Source organism: Glycine soja, chromosome 19, assembly GCF_004193775.1.
Source record: "Glycine soja cultivar W05 chromosome 19, ASM419377v2, whole genome shotgun sequence".
Lineage (NCBI taxonomy): Eukaryota > Viridiplantae > Streptophyta > Magnoliopsida > Fabales > Fabaceae > Glycine > Glycine soja.
In genome coordinates, this window is record NC_041020.1 from 10,242,125 (window position 1) to 10,270,090 (window position 27,966).

General features: G+C 41.8%; 1 protein-coding gene across 1 annotated transcript; it reads left to right on the forward strand.

The window, feature by feature from the left end:
* The first annotated feature begins 20,055 nt into the window (after nucleotides 1-20,055).
* LOC114399088 (SUPPRESSOR OF GAMMA RESPONSE 1-like) lies at nucleotides 20,056-24,776 on the forward strand. Its single transcript, XM_028361193.1, has 6 exons — nucleotides 20,056-20,441; nucleotides 21,915-22,047; nucleotides 22,380-22,566; nucleotides 23,119-23,618; nucleotides 23,810-24,124; nucleotides 24,212-24,776. The coding sequence occupies exons 1-6, from the start codon at nucleotides 20,434-20,436 to the stop codon at nucleotides 24,263-24,265; spliced, it is 1,197 nt and encodes a 398-aa protein (XP_028216994.1). The 5' UTR covers nucleotides 20,056-20,433; the 3' UTR covers nucleotides 24,266-24,776.
* Nucleotides 24,777-27,966: the final 3,190 nt, after the last annotated feature.

Genomic DNA, 27,966 nt, shown 5'->3' on the forward strand with positions numbered 1-27,966 from the left:
CTTTACACGTATCAGTCAAGTGTATGGACCATATCATGGCCAAGGTACTCATCGATATGGTTCCAGTTTTAAAACGTGATGCCTAAGAGCACTTGGACAAAGTTACCATTCAATGCTTCCCATTTAAACCAAGTTCATGGTGGTTCGGGCCTTCGACGGCACTCGCCGAGAGTTAGGGGAGAGATCGATCTCCCAGTACAAATAGGCCCTCACACCTGTCAAGATCACCTTCCAAATAATGGATATAACCCCCCCTAACAGCTGCCTGTTGGGGCCGCCCTTGGATCCACTCAGTGGAGTTGTGCCTCTACACTCCACCAAAGCTGATAATTCGTAGTGGAGGGGCACTTGGTCATCGTGTCAGGCGAGGAAGATATCTTGGTAAGCTGCCCATCCTCCATCCTTTATGTGGAAGCCGCAAAGAATGTTAGAAACCGCTTTCCAGTCTTTTGAGGTGGTGCAGCATTTCTCCGTGACTCCCTCTTTGGGCAACCTTGTCTGTCCGATGCGGCGGTAAATGATGGCCGAGTTATGTTGGGGAACGTTATGAAACCCGGGATGGGTTTAGGCAAAGACAATGGCCGGCATAACTAGCCTGATAAAAACCCAAGGAATCGTGGAAGTATGGTTAGGCTATAAGCCACTCAGGCGGACATGAAAAGAAGCATCGGGGAAGGAAGAACAGTGGTCAGAGCTCGCGTTGGAAGACAGAAAGTGAAGGAAGCCCGCCCTGCCACATAAGTAGAAAAGCTTTATAAGTGCGGGTCTGGAGACGAAGGCAAGTGTTCGCGATATGTGAAGATGATGTTCCAAGTACTTCGGATTTGGTCCGACCATGCCCTCCTGATTTTCCAGCTGGGAAATTGGCGAGTGAGGAACGCCCCGGCATTACGCAACAAGCATAATGTAAACTTTACGGTTTTAAAAGCTCTATAGTTGGGCCCCTAGGCTTTAGAGTTTTTCGTTTTGTTGAAGGCTTTGTGTCTTTTGTTTTTGATATTATAATAACAAGGATCTTTCTTATCTGTTCCTGGTCTCTACCCATTCTCATTCATTGCATGTTTACTTCTTTTTCTGAAACGGAGATTCGATGACGAGTCCCGAAGGTACTAATACCTGGGACCCGTCTATCAACTTCGAGCAAGAAATGAACCAAACGGAAGATAAGGAGATGGAGGATGTGGGACTTCCTTCGGAACTAGAAAGAATGGTCGCCCATGAGGACCAAGAAATGGGGCCTCATCAGAAGAAACAGAGCTAGTAGACTTAGGAATTGGCAGTGGAAAGAGGGAAGTAAAGATAGGTAACAGGCATTACCGCACCTATCCGTGAAGAATTTATAATCCTGCTAAAAGACTACCAAGACATCTTTGCTTTGTCATACCAAGATTATGCCCGGTTTGAGTTCTGACATTGTGCAGCACCGGTTGCCTCTAAAATCCCGGGTGTCCCCAAACAAAAACAGAAATTGAGGAGGATGAAGCCCGAAACGTCCTTTGAGATAAAAGAAGAAGTGAAGAAGCAGTTTGACGCTGGATTTCTGGCCGTTGCTCGGTATGATCCAGAATGGGTTGCCAACATCGTACCAGTTTCCTAAAAAAGGTGGGAAATACGAATGTGTGTAGATTACCGGGACCGAATCGGGCCAGTCCCAAGGACAATTTTCCGTTACCACACATCGATATCCTCGTAGATAACACGACCAATTTCGCTTTATTTTCCTTCATGGATGGTTTCTCTGGTTACAATCAGATAAAGATGGCGCCCGAGGATATGGAAAAGACTACTTTCGTCACCTGTGGGGAACGTTCTGTTACACAGGTGATGTCCTTTGGACTCAAGAATGCCGGGGCAAACTTATCAACGGGCCATGGTAGCTTTGTCCATGATATGATGCATCAAGAGATCGAGGTCTACGTGGACGACATAATTGCTAAATCTAAATCTGAGGAAGAACACCTTGTCAACCTGCGGAAATTGTTCGAAAGGCTTAAGAAATATCAATTAAGTTGAACCCCGCTAAATGTACCTTTGGGGTCAAATCAGGGAAATTGGCTTGGTTTCGTTGTAAGCCAGAAAGGGATAGAGGTAGACCCCGAAAAAGTGAAGGATTCCTTGAGATGCCAGAACCCCGTACAGAGAGGCAAGTCCGAGGTTTCCTGGGGCGCTTGAATTATATTGCCAGATTCATATCGGCAGCTCACCGCCATTTGTGAGCCGTTGTTTAAACTCTTGCTAAAAACCAAACTGACGGTGGAATGAGGGATTGCCAAGAGGCTTTTGGAAGGATCAAAAAGAGTGCCTTAATGAATCCTCCGTGCTTATGCCACCAGTACCTGGAAGGCCTCTCATTTTGTACATGACAATCTTGACGAGTCAATGGGGTGTAATGCTGGGGCAACATGACGAATCCGGGAAGAAAAGAGCGCGCTGTTTACTACTAAGTAAGAAGTTACGCGACTGTGAGATGAATTACTCCTTGCTCGAAAGAACGTGTTGTGCTTTAGTTATGGGCATCCCATCGCCTGAGGCAGTAAATGCTGAGTCATACTACCTGGTTGATATCCAAAATGGACCCGGTTAAGTACATCTTTGAAAAGCCAGCTGCTTACAGGACGAATCGCCCGGTGGCAAAGTCTTGCTATCTGAGTTTGATATAGTCTACGTCACCAAAAAGGCGATAAAAAGGAAGCGCTTTGGCAGATTATTTGGCTCAACAGCCTCTTAAACGACTACCAGCCCATGCATCCGGAATTCCGGATGAGGACATCATGGCCTTGTTCGAGGAAAAGTTGACGAAGATCGGGACAAATGACTGTATGGTTTGACGGAGCGTCAACATTCTAGGTCATGGCGTTGGGGCAGTGTTGATCTCTCCGGACAATCATGTGTACTTTTCACAGCCAGGCTAGGATTCGACTGCACCAACAACATGGCCGAATAATGAAGCATGTGCCCTAGCGCCCAGGCAGCAATACCTCCGATGTCAAACTACTTCAAGGTGTACGGCGACTCAGCTTGGTAAATCGCATCAGCTGAGAGGAGAATGGGAAACTAGAGATCCAAGCTGATTACCCTACAAGCCTACATCAAGGAGTTGGCTGAGACTTTCGATGAGATTCTCCTTCCATCATATTCCCCGCGAGGAAAATCAAATGGCGGATGCACTTGCTACATTGGCATCTATGTTCCAGCTAACACCCGCACGGGGACCTACCCTACATTGAATTTCAGTGTCGTGGCAAACCCAGCACATTGTAAGTTGGCTGCTACACACGTTCGGAAGGAGTGTGCCGGGTTACGGGAAGAGAATGCAATTACCGCAAGAGCCCTTGAACGAGAGACCAAGAGGGCTCGCAAGGAAGAGTATGGCCGGAACAAATTTCGCGGAGCCCTATGGGGTAGCAATAATGAACTCAAGTTGCGAAGGGAGGAAAGGGACCAGTCGCGAGCACATAGCATGGTTTGAAAGAGGAGTTAGTTGCCTGTTCAAGGTCCAAAAGAAGCTTGTCTCAGCGTTTATGCGAGACGGAGACCAACATGCTAGCTATCATCGCCAAAGTACCAAGAAGAGTTAGGTCTAGCCACGGCCCACGAGCATAGAATCGCGGATGAGTATGCCCAAGTATACGCGGAAAAAGAGGCTAGAGGAAGGGTGATCGACTCTTTACACCAAGAGGCAACCATGTGGATGGATCGGTTTGCCCTTACTTGAACGGGAGTCAAGAACTTCCCCGATTGTTAGCCAAGGCCAAGGCGATGGCAGACACCTACTCCGCCCCCGAAGAGATTCATGGGCTTCTCGGCTATTGTCAGCATATGATAGACTTAATGGCCCACATAATTAGAAATCGTTAGGAAACTTGTATGGTCTCTCAGACCTTGACTAGATATGACTTCCTTTTTGAAATAAAATGAGTTGGTCCCATGTTTCTACTCCAAAAAGCTTGTGCAAATCAAATCACTCCTACATCTCATCTCTAGCATGCATTTTCTTTCTTTACCCACTCCTCACGTTTGGTTTTTTAGGGAAAAACACCATAACTAAACGCGCCGCAAGGGATCCCTATCGCACCAGATCCAAATCTAGAACGATGGGTGATCAAGAGGAGACGCAGGAACAGATGAAAGCCGACATGTCGCTCTGAAAGAACAAATGCCTCCATGATGGAGGCCATGTTAGGTATGAAACAGCTCATGGAGAAGAACGCGGCCACTGCCGCCGCTGTCAGTTCGGCTGCCGAAGCAGACCCGACTCTCTTGGCAACTACGCACCATCCTCCCTCAAACATAGTAGGACGGGGAAGGGACACACTGGGGCACGATGGCAGCCCTCACCTGGGAAACAACCGAGCGGCTTACCCTTATGGATTGCCGCCCAACTATTCACCACCCATCTTGCAAGAAGATGCGGGCCACATTGCTTCTCCCGTCCATGAAAAGGAGCCTCCTCAGCAAGCCCGACGAAGTCCATAAAGACCCTCAAGATTATGCTCGGAGGGATGTCGAGTTTTATCCCCCGATCCCCGAAGGGCCGGCACCAGGCACGTTGCCCCAACCCAACATCGCAGCATCGCCAATAGTTTTGTCTATGGAAGGGCCGCCCCCGGCAATTGAAGAAAGGAGGAAGCTCGATCTCCTTGAGGAAAGATTGAGGGGCTGTGGAAGGATTTGGGGACTATCCGTTTGCAGACATGACGGATCTTTGCTTAGTACCCGATGTTGTTATTCCCCCGAAATTCAAAGTGCCGGACTTCGACAAGTATAAAGGGACGACTTGTCCCAAAAACCATCTCAAGATGTACTGCCGTAAGATGGGCGCTCATTCTAAAGATGAAAAGCTGTTGATACACTTCTTTCAGGATAGCTTGGCCGAGCTGCGGTAGTGTGGTACACTAATTTGGAAGCTTCCCGTATCCGTACTTGGAAGGATCTGATTACCGCCTTCCTAAGGCAGTATCAGTACAATTCTGATATGGCTCCTGACCGTACTCAACTGCAGAATATGTTTAAGAAAGAGGGTGAAACCTTTAAAGAATATGCGCAGCGATGGAGGGATTTGGCGGCACAAGTAGCTCCTCCCATGGTTGAGAGAGAGATGATCACCATGATGGTAGACACTCTGCCAGTGTTCTACTATGAGAAGCTAGTGGGTTACATGCCGTCCAGCTTTGCGGATCTGGTGTTTGCCGGGGAAAGAATCGAGGTTGATTGAAGAGAGGAAAGTTTGATTACGTTTCCTCCACAAACGTGAACGCCAAAAGAATCGGGGCAACAGGGGCAAAAAGGAAGGAAGGAGATGCCCATGCCGTCTCTTCAACACCCGCATGGGTCAAACCCCAGCAAACACCTCATGGTACCCATCAGTACGCGCAACATCACCCAAGCTTCTCGGCTCGTGCTGGGAACGCCTCTAGTTCAACACCCGTGCAGCCTAAGGCACCCACCCAGAGGGAAGCTCCCCAAGTTCCAACTCCGAACACGGCTCGACCGGCCGGTAATTCCAACACGACAAGGAACTTCCCTCCGAGGCCATTGCCGGAATTCACCCCGCTCCCGATGACGTACGAAGATCTTCTACCATCCCTCATCGCCAATCATTTGGCCGTGGTAACTCCCGGAAGGGTCCTCGAACCCCCTTTCCTGAAGTGGTATGACCCTAATGCAACTTGCAAGTACCATGGGGGTGCCCCGGGGCATTCCGTCGAAAAATGCTTGGCCCTTAAATACAAGGTCCAACATCTAATGGATGTCGGATGGCTGACTTTCCAAGAGGATCGGCCCAATGTAAGGACCAACCCGCTCGCCAATCATGGAGGGGGAGCAGTTAATGCAGTTGAATCCGATAGGCCCCACAGGTCCAAACCTTTAAGAGATGTGGCAACCCCTAGGAGGTTTATCTTTGAGGCCCTACAAAAGGGAGGTGTAATTCCCCATAGTGGGTGTAAGGAGGATTCCTGTCTGCTACATTCCGGCGAGATGCATGACATGGAGACGTGTTTGGAAGTAGAGGAATTGTTACAGCGGATGATAGACCAAGGTCGACTAGAAGTCGGCATTAAAGGAAAAGAAGAGCAGCATATATGCATGCAATCTACGGAGGGGAGCGGTGTTGCGAAGCCCAAACCCTTGGTGATATACTTCACTAAAAGTGCAGCCTCGCAAAAGCCCGGGCACCCCTTAATGGCCAAACCTGTTCCTTTCCCGTACCAAAGTAGTCACGCGGTCCCGTGGAGATATACACCTCCAGGGAAGAAGGAAGAAGAAGTCACTGACGTCAGCTCGCTGTCAGCTAAAGTAACAAATATCACGGGGCTGAGCGGTGTGACCCGTAGTGGTCGTGTGTTCGCACCTCCGGACCTACCAGTCCAACCCGCCGACGTCAAAGGAAAAGGAAAAGTGGTGGAGGAACAAGATGGCGAAGCACCCCACGCTTCGAATAAAGATATGTCAGCAAAGGGGCCCCCAGAGAAAAGGGATGGTAGAAAGGAGGTGTCGCTAGAGGAAGCCAGCGAGTTCCTTCGGATAATTCAGCAGAGCGAATTCAAGGTTATCGAACAGCTCAACAAAACCCCGGCTAGGGTCTCGCTGCTAGAGTTACTTATGAGCTCCGAGCCTCATCGGGCTCTGCTAGTAAAAGTGCTGAACGAGGCTCACGTGGCCCAAGATATTTCGGTAGAAGGTTTCGGAGGGCTGGTCAACGATATCACTGCCAACAACTATCTTGCCTTCGCCGAAGAAGAAATCCCCGCCGAGGGGAGAGGGCATAATAAGGCTTTACACGTATCAGTCAAGTGTATGGACCATATCATGGCCAAGGTACTCATCGATAATGGTTCCAGTTTAAACGTGATGCCTAAGAGCACTTTGGACAAGTTACCATTCAATGCTTCCCATTTAAAACCAAGTTCAATGGTGGTTCGGGCCTTCGACGGCACTCGCCGAGAGGTTAGGGGAGAGATCGATCTCCCAGTACAAATAGGCCCTCACACCTGTCAAGTCACCTTCCAAATAATGGATATTAACCCCCCCTACAGCTGCCTGTTGGGGCGCCCTTGGATCCACTCAGTGGGAGTTGTGCCTTCTACACTCCACCAAAAGCTGAAATTCGTAGTGGAGGGGCACTTGGTCATCGTGTCAGGCGAGGAAGATATCTTGGTAAGCTGCCCATCCTCCATGCCTTATGTGGAAGCCGCAGAAGAATCGTTAGAAACCGCTTTCCAGTCTTTTGAGGTGGTCAGCATTTCCTCCGTGGACTCCCTCTTTGGGCAACCTTGTCTGTCCGATGCGGCGGTAATGATGGCCCGAGTTATGTTGGGGAACGGTTATGAACCCGGGATGGGTTTAGGCAAAGACAATGGCGGCATAACTAGCCTGATAAAAACCCAAGGAAATCGTGGGAAGTATGGTTTAGGCTATAAGCCCACTCAGGCGGACATGAAAAGAAGCATCGCGGGAAGGAAGAACAGTGGTCAGAGCTCGCGTTGGAGACAAGAAAGTGAAGGAAGCCCGCCCTGCCACATAAGTAGAAGCTTTATAAGTGCGGGTCTGGGAGACGAAGGTCAAGTGTTCGCGATATGTGAAGATGATGTTCCAAGTACTTCGGATTTGGTCCGACCATGCCCTCCTGATTTCCAGCTGGGAAATTGGCGAGTGGAGGAACGCCCCGGCATTTACGCAACAAGCATAATGTAAACCTTTACGGTTTTAAAAGCTCTATAGTTGGGCCTAGGCTTTAGAGTTTTCGTTTTGTTAAGGCTTTGTGTCTTTTGTTTTTGAATTTATAATACAAGGATCTTTCTTCATCTGTTCCTGGTCTCTACCCATTCTCATTCATTTGCATGTTTACTTCTTTTTCTGAAACGGCAGATTCGATGACGAGTCCCCCGAAGGTACTAATACCTGGGACCCGTCTATCAACTTCGAGCAAGAAATGAACCAAACGGAAGATGAAGGAGATGAGGATGTGGGACTTCCTTCGGAACTAGAAAGAATGGTCGCCCATGAGGACCAAGAAATGGGGCCTCATCAAGAAGAAACAGAGCTAGTAGACTTAGGAATTGGCAGTGGAAAGAGGGAAGTAAAGATAGGTACAGGCATTACCGCACCTATCCGTGAAGAATTAATAATCCTGCTAAAAGACTACCAAGACATCTTTGCTTGGTCATACCAAGATATGCCCGGTTTGAGTTCTGACATTGTGCAGCACCGGTTGCCTCTAAATCCCGGGTGTCCCCCAGTAAAACAGAAATTGAGGAGGATGAAGCCCGAAACGTCCTTGAAGATAAAAGAAGAAGTGAAGAAGCAGTTTGACGCTGGATTTCTGGCCGTTGCTCGGTATCCAGAATGGGTTGCCAACATCGTACCAGTTCCTAAAAAAGGTGGGAAAGTACGAATGTGTGTAGATTACCGGGACCTGAATCGGGCCAGTCCCAAGGACAATTTTCCGTTACCACACATCGATATCCTCGTAGATAACACGACCAATTTCGCTTTATTTTCCTTCATGGATGGTTTCTCTGGTTACAATCAGATAAAGATGGCGCCCGAGGATATGGAAAAGACTACTTTCGTCACCCTGTGGGGAACGTTCTGTTACAAGGTGATGTCCTTTGGACTCAAGAATGCCGGGGCAACTTATCAACGGGCCATGGTAGCTTTGTTCCATGATATGATGCATCAAGAGATCGAGGTCTACGTGGACGACATAATTGCTAAATCTAAATCTGAGGAAGAACACCTTGTCAACCTGCGGAAATTGTTCGAAAGGCTTAAGAAATATCAATTAAGGTTGAACCCCGCTAAATGTACCTTTGGGGTCAAATCAGGGAAATTGCTTGGTTTCGTTGTAAGCCAGAAAGGGATAGAGGTAGACCCCGAAAAAGTGAAGGCTATCCTTGAGATGCCAGAACCCCGTACAGAGAGGCAAGTCCGAGGTTTCCTGGGGCGCTTGAATTATATTGCCAGATTCATATCGCAGCTCACCGCCATTTGTGAGCCGTTGTTTAAACTCTTGCGTAAAAACCAAACTGACCGGTGGAATGAGGATTGCCAAGAGGCTTTTGGAAGGATCAAAAAGTGCCTAATGAATCCTCCCGTGCTTATGCCACCAGTACCTGGAAGGCCTCTCATTTTGTACATGACAATCTTGGACGAGTCAATGGGGTGTATGCTGGGGCAACATGACGAATCCGGGAAGAAAGAGCGCGCTGTTTACTACCTAAGTAAGAAGTTCACGACCTGTGAGATGAATTACTCCTTGCTCGAAAGAACGTGTTGTGCTTTAGTATGGGCATCCCATCGCCTGAGGCAGTACATGCTGAGTCATACTACCTGGTTGATATCCAAAATGGACCCGGTTAAGTACATCTTTGAAAAGCCAGCTCTTACAGGACGAATCGCCCGGTGGCAAGTCTTGCTATCTGAGTTTGATATAGTCTACGTCACCCAAAAGGCGATAAAAGGAAGCGCTTTGGCAGATTATTTGGCTCAACAGCCTCTTAACGACTACCAGCCCATGCATCCGGAATTCCCGGATGAGGACATCATGGCCTTGTTCGAGGAAAAGTTGGACGAAGATCGGGACAAATGGACTGTATGGTTTGACGGAGCGTCAAACATTCTAGGTCATGGCGTTGGGGCAGTGTTGATCTCTCCGGACAATCAATGTGTACCTTTCACAGCCAGGCTAGGATTCGACTGCACCAACAACATGGCCGAATATGAAGCATGTGCCCTAGCCGTCCAGGCAGCAATTGACTCCGATGTCAAACTACTCAAGGTGTACGGCGACTCAGCGTTGGTAATCCATCAGCTGAGAGGAGAATGGGAAACTAGAGATCCCAAGCTGATACCCTACAAAGCCTACATCAAGGAGTTGGCTGAGACTTTCGATGAGATCTCCTTCCATCATATTCCCCGCGAGGAAAATCAAATGGCGGATGCACTTGCTACATTGGCATCTATGTTCCAGCTAACACCGCACGGGGACCTACCCTACATTGAATTTCAGTGTCGTGGCAAACCCGCACATTGTTGCCAAGTGGAAGAGGAACGGGACGGAAAGCCCTGGTATTACGACATCAAGCGATATGTCGAAAGCAAAGAATACCCGCCAGAGATTGCCGACAACGATAAAAGGACATTGAGGAGGTTGGCAGCCAGTTTCTTCATGAGCGGAGGCACACTGTATAAGAGAAATCACGACATGACACTCCTGCGATGTGTGGATGCCAAGGAGGCAAATCACATGATCGAGGAAGTCCATGAGGGCTCGTTTGGAACGCACGCCAACGGGCATGCTATGGCCAGGAAGATCTTAAGAGCAGGTTATTACTGGCTTACCATGGAAAGTGATTGTTGTGTCCATGTGAGGAAGTGCCACAAATGTCAAGCATTCGCGGATAATGTCAATGCCCCACCGCATCCTCTGAATGTCATGTCCGCCCCTTGGCCTTTCTACATGTGGGGAATAGATGTCATTGGGGCCATTGAGCCCAAGGCCTCGAATGGTCATCGCTTCATCCTTGTAGCAATAGATTATTTCACCAAGTGGGTCGAGGTGGCTTCATATACCAATGTCACGAGGAATGTGGTGGTCAGGTTCATTAAGAAGGAGATTATCTGCCGATATGGTTTGCCAAGGAAGATTATCACGGACAACGGCACCAACCTGAATAACAAGATGATGGGGGAAATGTGCGAGGAGTTTAAAATCCAGCATCACAATTCCACACCCTACCGGCCAAAGATGAATGGAGCCGTGGAAGCAGCCAATAAGAATATCAAAAAGATTATCCAAAAGATGACCGTGTCATACAAGGATTGGCACGAGATGCTCCCATTCGCGTTACACGGTTACCGGACTTCAGTACGAACGTCAACTGGGGCAACGCCGTTCTCATTGGTATATGGGATGGAGGCGGTGTTACCATTTGAGGTAGAAGTCCCGTCATTAAGGATCTTGGCAGAATCCGGATTAAAGGAATCAGAATGGGCTCAAACACGCTACGATCAGCTCAACCTCATTGAGGGTAAGCGCTTAACGGCCATGAGTCATGGGCGCTTATACCAGCAAAGAATGAAGAGTGCATTCGACAAGAAAGTACGCTTACGCAAGTTCCATGAGGGAGACCTTGTGCTAAAGAAAATGTCCCATGCTGTCAAGGACCATCGAGGGAAATGGGCCCCGAACTACGAAGGGCCTTTTGTTGTGAAGAGGGCTTTTTCCGGAGGAGCCCTGGTGCTTACCAACATGGATGGCGAAGAGCTACCTTCACCCGTGAACTCTGATGTCGTCAAACGATATTATGCTTAGAAGCTGGGGCAATTAAGGATGTCGCTGCATGTTCTTTATCTTTATGCGTTTTCTGGATTTCCCCCAGGGATTTCCTGTCTGTTGTATCTCTCGTTACAATCTTTCAAAGAAATGAACGTGGATTTGAGGCTTTTAGTCCTCACGTTAGTTTCACACCTTGCGTTAATTTGTGATCGCCTGAGCCCTTCCGCTCAGTTCATGGGATCCCCCAAGCGCTTAATTAGAATTGAACCTGAACCAACTTTCCCTAAATTTTCTGCGTTGGAAAACATCCATGCATACGCATACGCATACGCATGTATATTGTTGTGGTAAAACAGGGGCAGGATCACCTTGGGCTACCTTCTGGAGTGGAGACAAAACACGAACGGCAGAAACCAATCAAGGTAGGGTAATGATGCGGTCAAGATTGGCCATACCTGGTTGTTTATTACTTGCAGGCACTTAAGGATGAACGCAAGCGGGGATGGGGTCACGACCGACCGATCGTTGCTCTTCTCTGTGCGAAGCAAGCAGGGAATGTCGCTGCAAGGCAACCCCGTATCCTTTGTATTTTGCAGCTTTCTTTTACTATTTGTTTGTTTTAAAAAGGAAAAGAGTAATAATAAAATAAGTAATCAACGCCTAATTCTGACCTAAGTAAGTTCAAGTTAGGCAAAATGCTAATCCCTGAGGAGGGAGGGGACATGGTTAATGTTCCCCTCGAAAAAAAAAAAAAAAAAAAAAAAAAGTGCAGGTTAGCTCGCCTGGGCGAGCTGAGCTCGCCTGGGCGAGCCACCTCTGCACCAAAATATAAAAGTGACGAAAGGGGGGACGTTTTTTTTCATTCAAAAACTTCTTTTCCCCCTTTTCAAAAGCCATACCCACGGGATTTACGAGTTTGCAGTCCTAGGGTCATCATTTTCGCATTTTTTGATTCTGTTTCGCGCTTTTGTTCATCACCAACAAGTAAGTATTCCATCCCTAAGCTTTCTAGCTTTTCATTGGTGTATTTTGATCTCCTTTTGGTGCTCTAAATTGTGGGAATGTGCTCAAATATGTGGGGCAATTTTGGTTTGTTTTCTTGCTTGATTAAGTTGAATTGGGGATTTGTATGAGATGGCCCTAGGCCTATAATGCATTTTGAAGTAATGGGGCATGCCACATTGTCCCCGTTCTCTTGCTATTGATGCCTAAACGCGCGCCCACCAAGTGTTCGGTGAAATGCCTCAACGGCATTAGCGCGTGATTGTTGTAGGGAAACAACCCATGGGGCAATTTGGTTTGCACATATTTTTGGGACATGCATTCATTTTCGAAAGAGCTAGAGTAATAGCCCCGCATATGTCCTAGGCCTAGAAACTAAAATTTTATGCAAAAAGAATACAAAAGGAGGTGCATATTGGGTAAAGTTACCCTTTTTGGCCAGCAATCAGCTATGGGCCACGCTACAATATTTTCCCTATGCCTAGAGGGTTAGGAATGTTGCTCATCATAAATGTGTAGGTTTAGAATAGGTAGCAAAATACCTTTGGCAATTTACACTTTGGGTATGAATAGCAAAATACTTGAATGTATGTATATATAATTTTTTTGGTAGTCAAAATGTCTCGCAAATAAAAATATATATAAATATGTTGCATGTTATGTGAAGAAAACATATTACAAAAAATATACCTTTTAATTTGAATACAATTTTAGTCCGCAAAGGAAAATATGCTTGAATTTGCGTGCGGCTTTAGGTAGCAAAAACTTGAAAAAAGGGATGAAGTGTAGCACCTTTTTGTGAAGATAGTCAAGATTCATCATGAAGTTTGTGTATATATAGGTATTAGAAATACCAAGATGTGCACATGTGCAATTTTTGGTACCCCAAAATGCTTTGAGTATGCATGTATGTAAATTCAGCCAAGGAGATGTGTGTGATGTAAGTAACGAATACACCTTGGCAGTACGTGTAAATAATCTAGGTAACGAAGCTGCCTTGATTGTATATGGGTGCACTTTTTCGGTTAAATGTCTTGTGCAAGAGAACGTATGTAAGGAAATATGCGCATAAGCTTGCTCTAAATTTACATTGGTGTTTGTATTTATGGGAGGAGGTTATATGCCATTTTTGCTTTAAGAGTAATGTCCCACTGGTAAAACTAACTTTCCAAATGTTTGCCTTCGCAGGAATGGCCCCGAGGAAGCTTGCCTCAAAGAGGTCCAGGAAGGACAAGGCGGCCGAAGGAACTAGTTCCGCCCCGGAGTACGACAGTCACCGCTTTAGGAGCATTGTGCACCAGCAGCGCTTCGAAGCCATCAAGGGATGGTCGTTTCTCCGGGAGCGACGCGTCCAGCTCAGGGACGACGAGTATACTGATTTCCAGGAGGAAATAGGGCGCCGGCGGTGGGCACCACTGGTTACTCCCATGGCCAAGTTTGATCCAGAAATAGTCCTTGAGTTTTATGCCAATGCTTGGCCAACAGAGGAGGGCGTGCGTGACATGAGATCCTGGGTTAGGGGTCAGTGGATCCCGTTCGATGCCGACGCTATCAGCCAGCTCCTGGGGTATCCGATGGTATTGGAAGAGGGCCAGGAATGCGAGTATGGCCAGAGGAGGAACCGGTCTGATGGGTTCGATGAGGAGGCCATCGCCCAGCTGCTATGTGTACCGGGGCAGGATTTTGCCCGGACTGCTGCCGGAAGACGGGTGCGGATCATGCGCACCAACATGACCACCCTGACTCAGATATGGATGACTCTGCTGCTCAGCAACATCCTGCCCACCGATCATAATTCCGACCTCCCCATGCCGAAGTGCCAGCTGGTGTACGCCATCCTGACACGGATGAGCATCCATGTGGCTCAGTTGATCGCTGATGCCATCTATATTTTTGCAGGTATGGCGCCCACTAGGCACCCTTTGGACCCAGATAAGTCCAACAGGGCCCTGGGATTCCCCGCACTGATCACAGGACTCTGCCAGTCGTTCGGAGTCCCCGTTGCACCTACCAAGGTGATTCGGCCGCCCATCACCCGGGCTTTTATCGAGAAGTACTATACCCAGAGACAGGCTCAGGGTGATGCTCCACAGGCCGCAGGCGCGCCCCCACCACCTCATCAGGCTGGCCAGGCTGGGGCATTTGACATGGAGCAGTATTTACGGCATTTGGTTCGCCAGCAGGCGGCCAACCACCGAGCACATGTACGGACCCATGATTGTCTGTACCAGATGAGCCTTAGCATGCAGAGCCAGGGCTTCGCTCCTTTTTCATGCCCTACTCCAGACCAGTTCAGGGCAGAGGTTGCATGGCCCGGAGATTGGCCCGAGGCCCAAGCAGGAGAGGCACCCCCAGAAGCTCCCGGCGATGGAGAAGAAGCCCACGAGGATGAGGAGATGGCCGATTTGCTTGACTTCTTGGGAGGGAGTGGAGATACGTGACTAGGAGATCCCCAGATTCATGTTTTCTTTCATATTTCTTTTGTCATTTTTATTCTATGTTATTATTTTGACTTGAGAGACTAACGTTTATTTTTGCTGTTTTGATTGTCATTTGTACAGCGCATACATTTTTGTTTAGATTGTTGCGTTAGTATTTATATATCATTACTATCAATGATGTTTTTCTGGAACTGTGTAGAGTTCTTCGTTTAGGAACATCGTTCGAAAGCATATATGTAAAATAAACAAAAAATCATCATAAAAATAAAAATAGAAAAGAAAAGAAAATGAAATGGAAAAGAGAACAAAAGAAAAGAAAATGAAATGAAAAAGAGAGCAAATAAGAAAAAAAGAAGAAGGCAAGTAAGGAAAAAGGTGGAAAAAGAGAAAATAAGTTGTCTAGCTAAAAATGACATGCTTTTGAAAAGAGACGATTTCCAACTTTTCTTTGAAAAAATTCATTGATCATAACCAATTTTTGGAAAATGTGTATACACCTGAAGGGTGAATGCTGTGAAGATTTTCCCAGACGCCCGAAATGGACTCGGATGAATGCACAAATTGATAAAAGAACATATTTTGGAAACATTGGGTTGATTTAAAATAGAGGAAATGAATCCTGAGCCCTAGCATCACATGACCATAAAAATTTGACACTTGAGTGTCCACATAGGTGCATGCATGACCAGTTTTGCATAAAATTTCCAAATCATCATTTTTGCATTTGTGTCATGGAAATAATGTGGGGCATCCCTTTTTATCCTTGAACCAAACCAAACCCCGACATGTATCATGTCTAGCCATTCTACAAACCTTGAGCCAAGATCCTGACTCACCATGAACCTTGACCTAGGGTGAGAATGTCAATCCTTACCCTCGGGAGCAAAAAAGAAAAGAAGGAAAATTCCCCAATCAAAGAGTGGGAGAAAGCAAAAAAAGAAAAGAAGGAAAATTTCCAATCAAAGAGAAAGTCAAAAAGAAAAGAAAGAAAATTCCCAACCAAAGAATAGGAGAAAGTAAAAAAGGAAGGAAAGAAAGTTCTTGATCAAAGAACTAGAAGAAATGTGCAGAAAGGTCTTTTGACCAGACAATATCTGAACAATACAGAATTGTCACCAAATGAACGAAAAAAGAAGGAAAGAGAACCACAACCTAAAATAGTCTTCTCCCTTTGATTACCAACCAGAATCCCGTGCGCTAGCGACTTTTTTTTCTCGCCCCGCACTAAACAAAAACAGAAAAAGAAAAAAGCCAGAAAAATCAAAAGCCAAAAACACACAAAAGCCGAAAGAAGAAACCACCAAAAGAACCCATTCCCAAGGGAAGCCCTATTGATCCATGATCACGCGTGTAATTTTTGATTTGATAGGAAATAATTTGCAAAGTCAAGTCATGACATATCTATGGTTCGGAATTAGGATGAAACACTTACCTGTGCGAGATTGATACACTTTGAGTAGATTTCTTCTATTTTTTTCGAACCCAGTGTTTCCTCTAAATGATCATTTAGAAACGAAATGCTAACATCCAAAATCTCATTTATGGTTATGGGAGATTTCATCAGCAGACTCTCCTTCCCCGGTAGACGCATTGTTTTTCACTCAAAAAGGCATATGCTGCTCTAAGTCAGTTGGAATATTTGTCTCTTTGCTAAAGCATGTTTGCATTTTAGTGGAGAAAACAAACGAGACTTTTTCAAGTCTCACAAGTTATCCAGAACTACGTAGGTCTGAATTCCTCATGGGAGGATACGTAGGAGCAAGAGCCTCGCTTTTGTCGACCACACCGCCTTTTGTTGCCATGACTCAAGAGCTGGTAGCCCGCGGAGATACCTTACGGTTATCCGCACCTTTTTGTCATCCAGAGGCGGCGGGCCCGATGACAAGCAGAGACCAAGTTTGGTCATTCTGCACCCATGATACGCGGAGATACCTTACGGTTATCCGCACCTTTTTGTCATCCAGAGGCGGCGGGCCCGATGACAAGCAGAGACCAAGTTTGGTCATTCTGCACCCATGATACGCGGAGATACCTTACGGTTATCCGCACCTTTTTGTCATCCAGAGGCGGCGGGCCCGATGACAAGCAGAGACCAAGTTTGGTCATTCTGCACCCATGATACGCGGAGATACCTTACGGTTATTCGCACCCTTTTGTCATCCAGAGGCGGCGGGCCCGATGACAAGCAGAGACCAAGTTTGGTCATTCTGCACCCTTGTATCATCCAGAGGCGGCGGGCCCGATGATACGCGGAAATACCCGAGTGGTTATCCGTATAAACATTCTTTTGCTATCTGTAAGACAAAACGCTTGATAGCATGCAGAGGCTGACATAGTCTTCTGCACCTTTTGTTCCTCCGGGAACAACAACTCATTTACATGCGGAAATTTCATGGTCGCCCGCGACTCTCGTCAACCGAGAGGAGCGAAATTAGTGTCATACACTAATTTTCGGGGACCTTTGCTTGATGACATGCGACCATTCTTTGGTCCTTGTGAGGTGCTTGGCATCCATCATTAGGCAATTTGTGAAATTCTAGGAGCGACAAGTCACGGTCACCCGCGACTCTCGTCAACCGAGAGGAACGAAATTAGTGTCATACACTGATTTTTGGGACCTTTGCTTGATGACAAGCGACCATTCTTTGGTCCTTGTGAGGTGCTTGGCACCCATCATTAGGCGATTTGTGAAATTTTGGGAACAACGAGTCATTTGCATGTGGAGATTTTATGGTCACCTGCGACTCTCGTCAAATCGAGAGGAACGAAATTAGTGTCTTATCTTTACTTTCCTTTTATCTCCAATAAAAGACAAGTAAAGAGGGGCAACTGTCATACCCTAATTTCGTCCGGGGACCTTTGCTCGATGACGTGCGACCATTCTTTGGTCCTCGTAAGGTGCTTGGCACCCATCATTAGGCAATTTGTGAAATTCCAGGACATGCCGAAAAACCAAAAAAATATTGATGCACAATCCGTAAGTTTCCGTGACACACCGGAAATCAAATGGAAGCATCGTTGCATAATTAAGTGAGGTTCCGTAACATTCCGTAAGTCAAAAAGGGGATGATTATGTAATCCGCAAGGTTCCGTAACATTACGGAAAGAAAACAAGTATCGTTACGAAATTCGTAAGTTTCCGTAACTTTACGAAAAAAAGAATCACCAAAAAATAGCAGAGGGGGGTGTACTTAGTAAAAATGGGGGTGCAAATAGCACCCAGGCCCACTTGGGCCCTCTGGAATATTCCTCCAGAAGGCGGTTGCTTCTGGAGGAAGCAACCCTGCTCGCCTGGGCGAGCTGGGCGGCAACCACCTCCCCTATTTTGCTATAAATAGGGGAGGAATGCAAGAAGGAAGGGGTTCAGCCCCTTTGGCACTTCTCTCTCTTTCGAATTTGCTTGAAAAAAATCGTTTCCGTGAAGAAAATCTAAGCCGAGGCGCTTCCGAAACGTTTCCGTAACGTTTTCCGTGAAGAATTTCGCAAAGGTTTCAACCGTTCTTCGACGTTCTTCATTCGTTCTTCATCGTTCTTCGATCTTCAACGGGTAAGTACCTCGAACCAAGCTTTTCGATTCATTCTATGTACCCGTAGTGGTCCACATTGTGTTTCGTGCATTTTTATTCTCGTTTTGTTTACTTTTTATACCCCCTGTTGACGTGCTTAAGCCATTTTACTTAAGTCATTTCTTGCTTAACTTAAAAATAAAATAAATTTCCACCGAACGTTTGAATTGTATTATCCATTAACTTCGGTTAAAATAAATTCCGACCGTTCGGTCGTGCCGTAACCACATTGGAAATCAAAAAGAGGTAAAAAATAATATAATAATCAAAAAGACATCTTTTAGTAAAATAAAGCGGAAAATCAATCGGACGTTTTCTCTTTGGGATTTCTCATTCTTAATCGAATTGATTAATAACTAAAGTGAAATTAAGGCTAAAATCAACTCGCCTAGTCAAGCTCGTCCACAAAAATAGGCTTTTGAAGTTTGTCATTTCAATTTCTCACTAAGTAAAATGGATCATTTTTAAGGTCCAACGCCTTAAAATGATCACCACTTAAGTAAAAAAGAATCATTTGATAAGAAAGAACTACGTAGGTCTGAGTTCCTCATTGAGGATACGTAGGAGCAAAAGCCCCGCTTTTGTCGACCACCCCAAGGGATCGTTAATGGTCCAATGCCTTAACGTTTCTCTCCTTTCAAAAACAAGAGATCGTTAATGGTCCAACGCCTTAACGTTTCTCCCCTTTCAAAATCAAAAGACCGTTTAACGGTTCAACACCTTAAATGACCTTTTGTTCAATAAAAACATATTTTTGCAAAAAAGACAAAAACAACTTAACAAAACACTTTGTTCCGAAAGAACTACGTAGGTCTGATTTTCTCATCCCAAATTGAGGAATACGTAGGAGCAAAGGGAAACACCCTTGTCGACCACAAAAAAGGAAAAATATAAAAAGGGTATAAAGGATATAAGAACATAAAAGGGAACATAAAAATCAAAGTCATGTTTGCACATTCGATTAAAGGCTGCCGTCCCTTGGGACGGACGTGTGGGGTGCTAATACCTTCCCCGTGCGTAAATACAACTCCCGAACCTTTCACTTAAAAGTTCGTAGATCACGTCTTTTCCGGTTTTTCCGACGTTTTCCTCAAATAAACGTTGGTGGCGACTCCGCGCGTATTCCTTTCGTGGAACACGCATCCCGCGAGTCTCGCGTCGCCCTCCCACCGAAGGGTAGGTTGCGACAATATCTATTGAATAACTTATTATTTTTAATAATATTTTTTTAATTATATTTTTTTTATTTATAAAATTTAAATTTAAGACTTTACTTAAGAAATTAAATTTAGTTTCATTAGGACTAACATTATTTTAATAAAAATAACTATTCTAAATTATATATAAAGGATAACATCAAATTATTCTACTATAAACTATCCTATTTATTAAAATTTGGCTAAATCTAAAAATACAACTTATTTTGGAACATAATCTTGGTACATAGTCTGTAATAGATAGACTCGTCCCGTCGCGTTTTTTTTTTAATATCTTTCCGATTTTATAGAGTGATGTAATTTTTTAAAACATTAATAAATTTTTGCATTATATGAAAATTGAATGGGTTCGAAACTTACACGTCTGCTAAAAGAATCAGTTTCATTGTATTTTTAAATTGTTTTTTAATAAAAAATACTCATAATCTATTGAAGAAAAATGCTAATCTAAAAACCTTCGTCATTATTATTAAAACATATTTAATCCAAAGGGAAGCTCGAATCTTGTCTTGGATATCTCAGTGTGAAAAATGACAAAGGGTAAAATGGAAAAATGGAAGGATACCATCTGTAGCTTGGTGAACAAGGTTTACTGGCACTTACTCGGTTTTCGAAGCTTCACCTTCCATTCCACACACAAACCACAGGTCCGGAGTTCCGTTAGGTCACTCGTGGGGCCCATCCAAACCGCAGGCGCGTCTCTTCGTAGTGGAAAACACCGAAGACGAGGCACAGGTTCGGAAACCCAACCTCTTCCATGGCAATTCCAACGCACATCCTTGGTGGAATTTCCCGCTCACTTGTACACACTGTCGCTTTCTTTGTCTTTGCCTACTGAGAAATAGCAACAAAAAAAACGTTGTAGAGGTTGAATACGCTGAACTTGTCTCTCGAATGCGTTTTCTTTGTTGCTCTTCTTCGATACAATGGCTAGGTGAGCTTAGAATCAGTGATGCCCAACACTGCAGAAACAAAGTTTTCGTTTGTGAAGTTGGAGAGACATGTTTTGTTTCGAAAGCTTCTTCCTTTTTTATTTTTATTAGCCCCTTCAACTTTTTTTTTTTGTGTGTGGGTTGGGTGTAACATGGACCTGGTTGAGTTTTGAGGTTTTTGTGTAGTGTAGGGTGTGTCACAGTTTAAGTTTCTTTCATTCTTTCTTGTTTTTATTTTAATTTTTGTTGTGTTTTTTCTTTTGGTCTTCTGGGGTTAATGATGGATTAGGACAGTTTGTTTTGGAATTTTTTTTTTCAATCTCTGAAATGATTGTTTGTGGGTATTCTGACATTCCCATTTTGGGGATTTGCTGTTTTTGTGTAATAGAATGGAAATAAGAGGAACACAAGTGGAAATAAAGTGAATGGTACTGTAAATTTTAGCTATTTTCCCTTCTTAGAATGGAGGTTCATAACATTTTTGGTGCTTTAGTTTGACCACAAGTTAGAATGGGTGGGCGGGGGGTATGGTTGACACTCTTGCAACGTGGGCAGAGGACAGTTGGGAAGTGCTAGATAGTGATTAGGGATTCTTTTGGAAGATTGAAATACACCCATTTGAGCTAGCGAATGTGTAAATATAGTAGTGAAGACTTGCTGGGGTTTCATAGTTACTTATGTCAATGAGAATGAAAATATAGGGGTGGCCTGTAATGGAAGTGATGAACATGGACATTGAGTGAAATCAGTTTGTATCAGACCATGATATTGATAATCCGTGAAGGACGTTAATTTGGAGCTTTGTTGTTGTTTACTTGTTTTATGTATTGTTTTGGGTGTTTGCACCCCAAATGAAACCACGAGAAACTGACTTTGCACATTCTATTGAATATTATGTCTGACATGTGTAAAGGAGCAGGGTTTCTAGCTGATTATATATGATATAAGCAAATCTTTCGTATCATTTTGGGCTGATTTGGTGGGGAAATTTTGATGTTTCTTATATTGATGATTTTATTTAATTTCGTTATACTACAAAATGCTACTTGTTTGCCGTTGCACCCTGTCCTTGCATGTCTATTTTCAGTTTCTCAGGCAGTAGGATGTGTTGCTGCTACATAGAGCCATTAGAATTTACTGCATCTGGAATCTATAGCAATGTATTGTGTTCTGTTCCCACAATTCCCTCTTATTTTGTTCCTTCTGCATGCTTTTCTTTGGTTGCCCTTGGTCAAAACTCAGTATATGTTATTGACATTCTTAAGTGACTGAGTGCATTTTCTTTTAATCATGTAAAGAAGCTGATTCACATTTGCTAAAACAAAAATACTAGAAATTTGAGTTTCAGTTATCTATCAGTGCTCTTGTTCTGTTGGTCATTCTTAAGTAAATACGCATTTAAAGTTCTTCAGCTTTTTTTCATTTGTTAGTCACAGACTGGCAATATAGAGTATATTTGCTAATTTTCTCTACAGGAGCTGGCTTATTGACATTGGAGGATTTGCAAAGAAAGTGAAAAGCACTACTCTATCTTCAGCTGATCAAATCAAAGATTGTGGGGCATATCGTGAATGTCCAAACTGTTCTTATCATATTGATAACAGTGATGTATGTTACAATTTGACATTATATTCATTCTATGTTCATAACAGCTTACTCAAATTCACACATGCACTAAAAATGCAGTAATGTTAGAAGCAATTTCTGCTCTTACAGTAGAGCTTTTCATGTTACTATAGAGACTGTTTATGCTCCTATTCCTTTATCCTTTGGTTTTTTTTTTTTTTTTCTTGTGGTACACAGAATTAATTCTATTGTTTAATGTGCTTGCGGGAAAGTTTGCATACTTTACTTCTGTAGCAGGATTCATTTCTTGAAAAAGTTTAGCATGAGTTTGAATGATAGAAGATGTTTCATTAGAAATATTTCTTTGCATGTAGGTTTCTACTGAGTGGCCTGGCTTTCCTCTTGGTGTAAAGTTTGATCCTTCTGATGTAGAACTCTTAGAACATTTAGCAGCAAAATGTGGCATTGGAAACACTCAGCAACACATGTTTATCAATGAGTTCATCCCAACACTGGAAGGAGACCAAGGAATTTGCTACACACATCCGGAAAATCTTCCAGGTGAGATTTCTCTGACCTTTTTGCTTTCAATTCAAATATGTAAACTTTTACCACTCTTTTTATTATACTTGATTGATCAATGAACCTGTAAAATGAAGTCATTAATCAAACCACACAAACATCTGGAAGGAAGACTGATCAATGTAAGTGACTAGAGATGTCCCTTGTGGAACTGGTTATGGAAAAGTGCCATGAATGACACATCAATGTAATTTGACTGCCTTTTGCACCTTAGAATTCAATGCATGTTTTTAAATTGATGTTTGAAAAAATAAAACAGGACACAATATAATCTAAAAACACATTGAAAGTTTAAGTTCATTGAATCTCAATTTCCCTGTTAGATAGACCTGAACCTAATCAAGATTCTAATCATGCTGATAGTTATGTTTAATGCTTCACTGATGGGGGTTGAGGGAAGGAAGAATATTTTATTGCCAGAAAAACTTAGTGGCTTCTAATTATGATTATCTTATAATTAAATCTACATGTTTAGGCTATTGGCCCTTTTCTGGAACTGTGTAACCAAATTATGTCTATTTTGTTTTTCAGGTGCTAAGAAAGATGGGAGTTATGTCCATTTCTTTCACAGAACAACCAATGCATATGCTACTGGTCAACGAAAGCGTCGAAAGATTCATCATCAACAGGGTTTGACTGAAGAGCATGTGCGCTGGCATAAGACTGGCAAGACGAAAGCTATAATAGAAGATGGAGCACATAAGGGCTTTAAGAAGATCATGGTTCTCTATGTAAGATCCAGTGAGAATGGGTCCAGGTCTTATAAATCCAACTGGGTAATGCATCAGTACCATCTAGGGACTGTAGAAGAAGAAAAGGAAGGTGAATATGTGGTTTCAAAAATTTTCTGTCAACAGCAAAAGCAGACTGAGAAAAATGAGGGCAATCCAATGGCTGAAGATCCTGACAATATAATATCACGAACAGGTCCTAGAACTCCGAAACCAAATCCCCCCAATCCACCTCGTGCGGGAAAATCTGTTGATTGTGATGATAACATTGATGAAACTGTACTTCTGTCTTCTGCCCTGGTGAGTAAACTATATATGATGCATATGGTTAAATATGATTATTAATTTCACTTTAAGGTCAATTATCTTCTAGAAAAATCAAATGGAAAAGAGTTGTTCTAGATCTAATGAGTACACAAGTGATGCAATAGTTTTACTTGACATTTTTTACCATCTACTTGGTTCACTAAAATTTACTTTCTATGAACTAGGATACCAAGACAATCCCTGGAGAATCACATGCTCCACAATCAGATATTCAGGATCAAGACTTTACTGGCAATGCTGCATGGCTAGCTGGCGAATCGCAGGCTGAGGAAAGCACCAAATATGATGGCTGTGACGACATCTTATTGTGCAAGGAGATCTTAGATTCTTCTGCTATATTAAATGACCCTGGATTGGACTCCACCAATCTTGAAGACATTGCAGGCTATGCTACCCAAAGGGCTAGAAATGATAATGAATCTTGCGGAATTTCTGTTCTGGATTCACTGGAATTGGATACTCCTGATTTTGATCTTTCTGTAAGCATAATTTTACTCTTGCTGACTCCACTTTTTTATTGAGTTCTCCAACTTACTAACATAGTCTGATTTTCAATTTGCATGCAGAGTTTGTATTTTTGTTCTCAAGACAGTATCCTTGATTGGATGGACAGGTTATGAGGTGCTCTATGTATGATGCCCTTTTTGGTACCAAATCCAGAAGTTGTTCCATTCAATTGCCGGGGTAGTGCATCCTTTTTCTCCCTTTCATGCTTCAATTGCTGTGGTTTTTCTTCTTCTGGATGCAGCAAATATAGTGCATGAAGTTTTGGTCGTCATCATCTGATGTTTCATGCTAGTAAGCGGAAATAATACTACTTTCTTTGGTTCCTCAACTCTTGCAACTTTTGTCATATTATGAAGTTAAGCTCTTATCTAGCTAGAGCTGGAGTTTTGCCTTCTTCATTGGAGGTTATTTGTGTGAGAAATTGTTTTTGGAGGCTATTTGTTTCTTCATGGCCAATTTAAACTTGTGCTTTGGCTCATTATGTCAGCCGTGAAAGTGAATACTACTTTGGTGATGAAATCCGAAATGGTGTAGTTGACTATATGTACTAGATTTCAAGATGGTGAGTGTTCTATGTGAATATTGATAACATAATTATTGCGTACAATTATTTTCAAGGCAAAATATTCTCTACACTAGTAGTTCCATTTACAGGTATCTATATTGTTCATAATATTTACGTGTTGTGATGATTTACAATAACGTGTAATGTGATAACAAAATCTAGAAAAATCATTCTTATTCTTTTAGGCTTTCTTTTTAATCATTTTGATTTTTCCCCCAACAAAATACCAAGATGGGTGGTCAAACAAACTATTTAACCATCATGTGTTTTTTTGGGTCACGTCGGATTCAAAAGATGTGGTGTAATGATCTTTTACATTGGCTGTAAAAATAATCCAGATAAAAGATTATTGTGTCGTATAGGATGGCGCCTCTTATATCAAATGTGACAAAAATAACCATGATAGGTAAATTAGTTTGTTTGACCGTACATTTTGAGTTTTTGTTTGAAAAAAAGTCCAAAATGATAAAAAAAAGTCTTTATACTTATATATATATATATATATATATATATATATATATATATATATATATATATATATATATATATATAATTAAATAATATTAACTAAATAAATTATAAAATATAAGAAAACGTGAAAACTAAAATAATTCTTAACAATATTTCTTGTAAAAAAAATTTGTTAGTAATATTTTTTACAATATTTTTTAATAACTAAAATGTATTTGGGACTTTTATTTGACACCTAACTTTTTTTTAATGACTAAGATGTATTTGAGATTTTTGTTTGATTAGGATATATAATATGAGATAAAAATATTTTACATGAGAATAAGAATTAATTTTGAATTGTGAAAATTTAATATCATTTGATCAGTTAAAAAATCATATTTTTAGTATTAAATCTTAATCATTTATAGTTTTATATGTTAAATTTAAAATATTTTCTATCATTAGATATATCTTTTTTATTTGATACCTAAGTGATTCTCCTCTTGATTATAATAATGAGATATTTTAATAACCATAAGAACTTTAGATTCAATCTATTTTAACACCGTTATCTATCTCTACCCCAATTTATATTCTGATCTTCACTTAAGATTAGGTTCTAGAAATAGCGTAATTTGTATTCCGAATTTAGGCCATTGATATTTTTACTTCCACCTCTTATTAATATACCTCTTATTTTTTCTTCCAAAAATCTCCTAATATTATTTCGGATTCTTATTATAACATCTAAATAACTAATTTATCATTATTACAAAAATTGATTAATTTAGTTGAGAGTATTAAATTTATTTTGATATATTTTTCCAAAACAACAAAACTAACAAATATTAATGGATTATATTTTTCTTATTGCAATATCATTCTAAGACTCACTTTAATTAAGGATAAAAATAATTAATACAAATAATATTTTAAGAGTCCGTGCTTCATAGTGTCCAACACATTTAAGAGTCTCGATCATAGAAATAAATTTTAGAATATTTTTCTCAACTGAAGTGAGAAAATAATGCAAAATTAAAAATAAAAAATAATGCAAAATTAAAAATTAAAAATAAATTTTCTCACTCAAAGCAAGAAAATAATGTTGGAATGGTTGAGACGTGTTATGAATTTCATTATAATTTGATCTTGCGCAAGAGAAAATTATATTCTTTTGAGTTTACATTGCAAGATAAAACTCTTCTCGTCTCTCTGATCATATTATTCATAACTATGATATGTATATTTATATTGTTCACAAAAACATAAAATTTATTTAGACATATTGTGTCTTGAAGACACTATCAAATAAAGAAATTCTAAAAATATTTTTGAAAAAGATCCCGAAGACCTTAAAGTGTGAACTCAAAAGAATATGACTCATTTGACTTACATTGCTCCATTCCCTGAAGTGAATGTTGCACATATGTATTTTTATCAAATAATCATTCAAATAGTTTGTTTTTATTATACAACTTTTATTCATTATTGTTATAGACGTAATTAACATTGATTACATATGATTTAAATGTTTTATATGGAAATCTTTTGGATTATTTTGTAATCATGCTTATTCCTACATTATGATTTGATTCATGTTTTTGTCAGAAGACATATTATTTGGCTTAAAATATTTGTAAATTCATGGAATCAATAACACACACATATGTGTGTGTGTGGATTTTACTTATGTTTCTTAAACCTTTTAGTAAATTGGTTTATAGACCAATATATGGTATTTGTTGCTTGTGGCAATGATCAAAATTCAAATTATTTTGAGCGTCATATATGTATGTTGTCATCTTTATATTTATATATGCATTCAGTGAATTATCATTGTCCATTTTGTTTATCATGGGCATAATTAATGATATATTAAAATGAATATGAAATTGTTTTAAAGTTATGTATTGCGCATGATTGATTTTATATAACAAATTATAATAATTTTTACATGTATTAAGGTCGCAAATCTTGTGCTTGAATGGTTTTTTTGGTTTATAAACATGTATACATTGTATGTGATGTGTCTTTTATGGTAAGCAATATCAAGAAAAATAATTTAAGAAATAGTTTGAGATATATTTTGTATGTCTCATTAATAGTATAATGATTCACACAAGACAAAAGATCAATGTTAAATTTGCATTGCATGTTTAATAGTACAATTGAAAAACATACAATTGTAAACCAGAAGTTTACAAAAAAAAATGAGTTTGTTGTTTTGGCATGACCAATTGGGTCATCCCGTGTCTGTTATGATGAGAAAAATATTTGAAATTTCATGTGAACACCCATTGAAGAACCATAAGATTCTTCAATATAGTGATTTCTTATATACTATATGTTTCCAAAGGAAGTTGATAATTAAACCATCACCAAGAAAAAATGAGAATGAGTTCATTTCATTTTTAGAATGGACATAGGGTGATATTTGTGGATCAATACACTCACCATGTGAATCATTTAGATATTTTATTATTTTAATTGATGCATCAATTAAATGGTTACATGTTTCCTTGTTGTCAACTCGCGACCAGACATTTGTGATATTATCAGATCAAATAATTTGAGTTATAGCTCATTTTGAAATTATCCAATTAATAGAATCTGTATTGATAATCAGGTTTTTGCTTGAGAATGTCTTATTCTAGTCTTCCATTGATAAAGGCAGTTTTGACATCGAGTTGTTCTAACTCAATGTCTAGAGTTTCTACTTGGGCCAGCAAAACACATATGGAGGTGTGTCGAACTATTGGAGAGAATATCTCATTGTAGTCCACTCCTTCCTTCTGA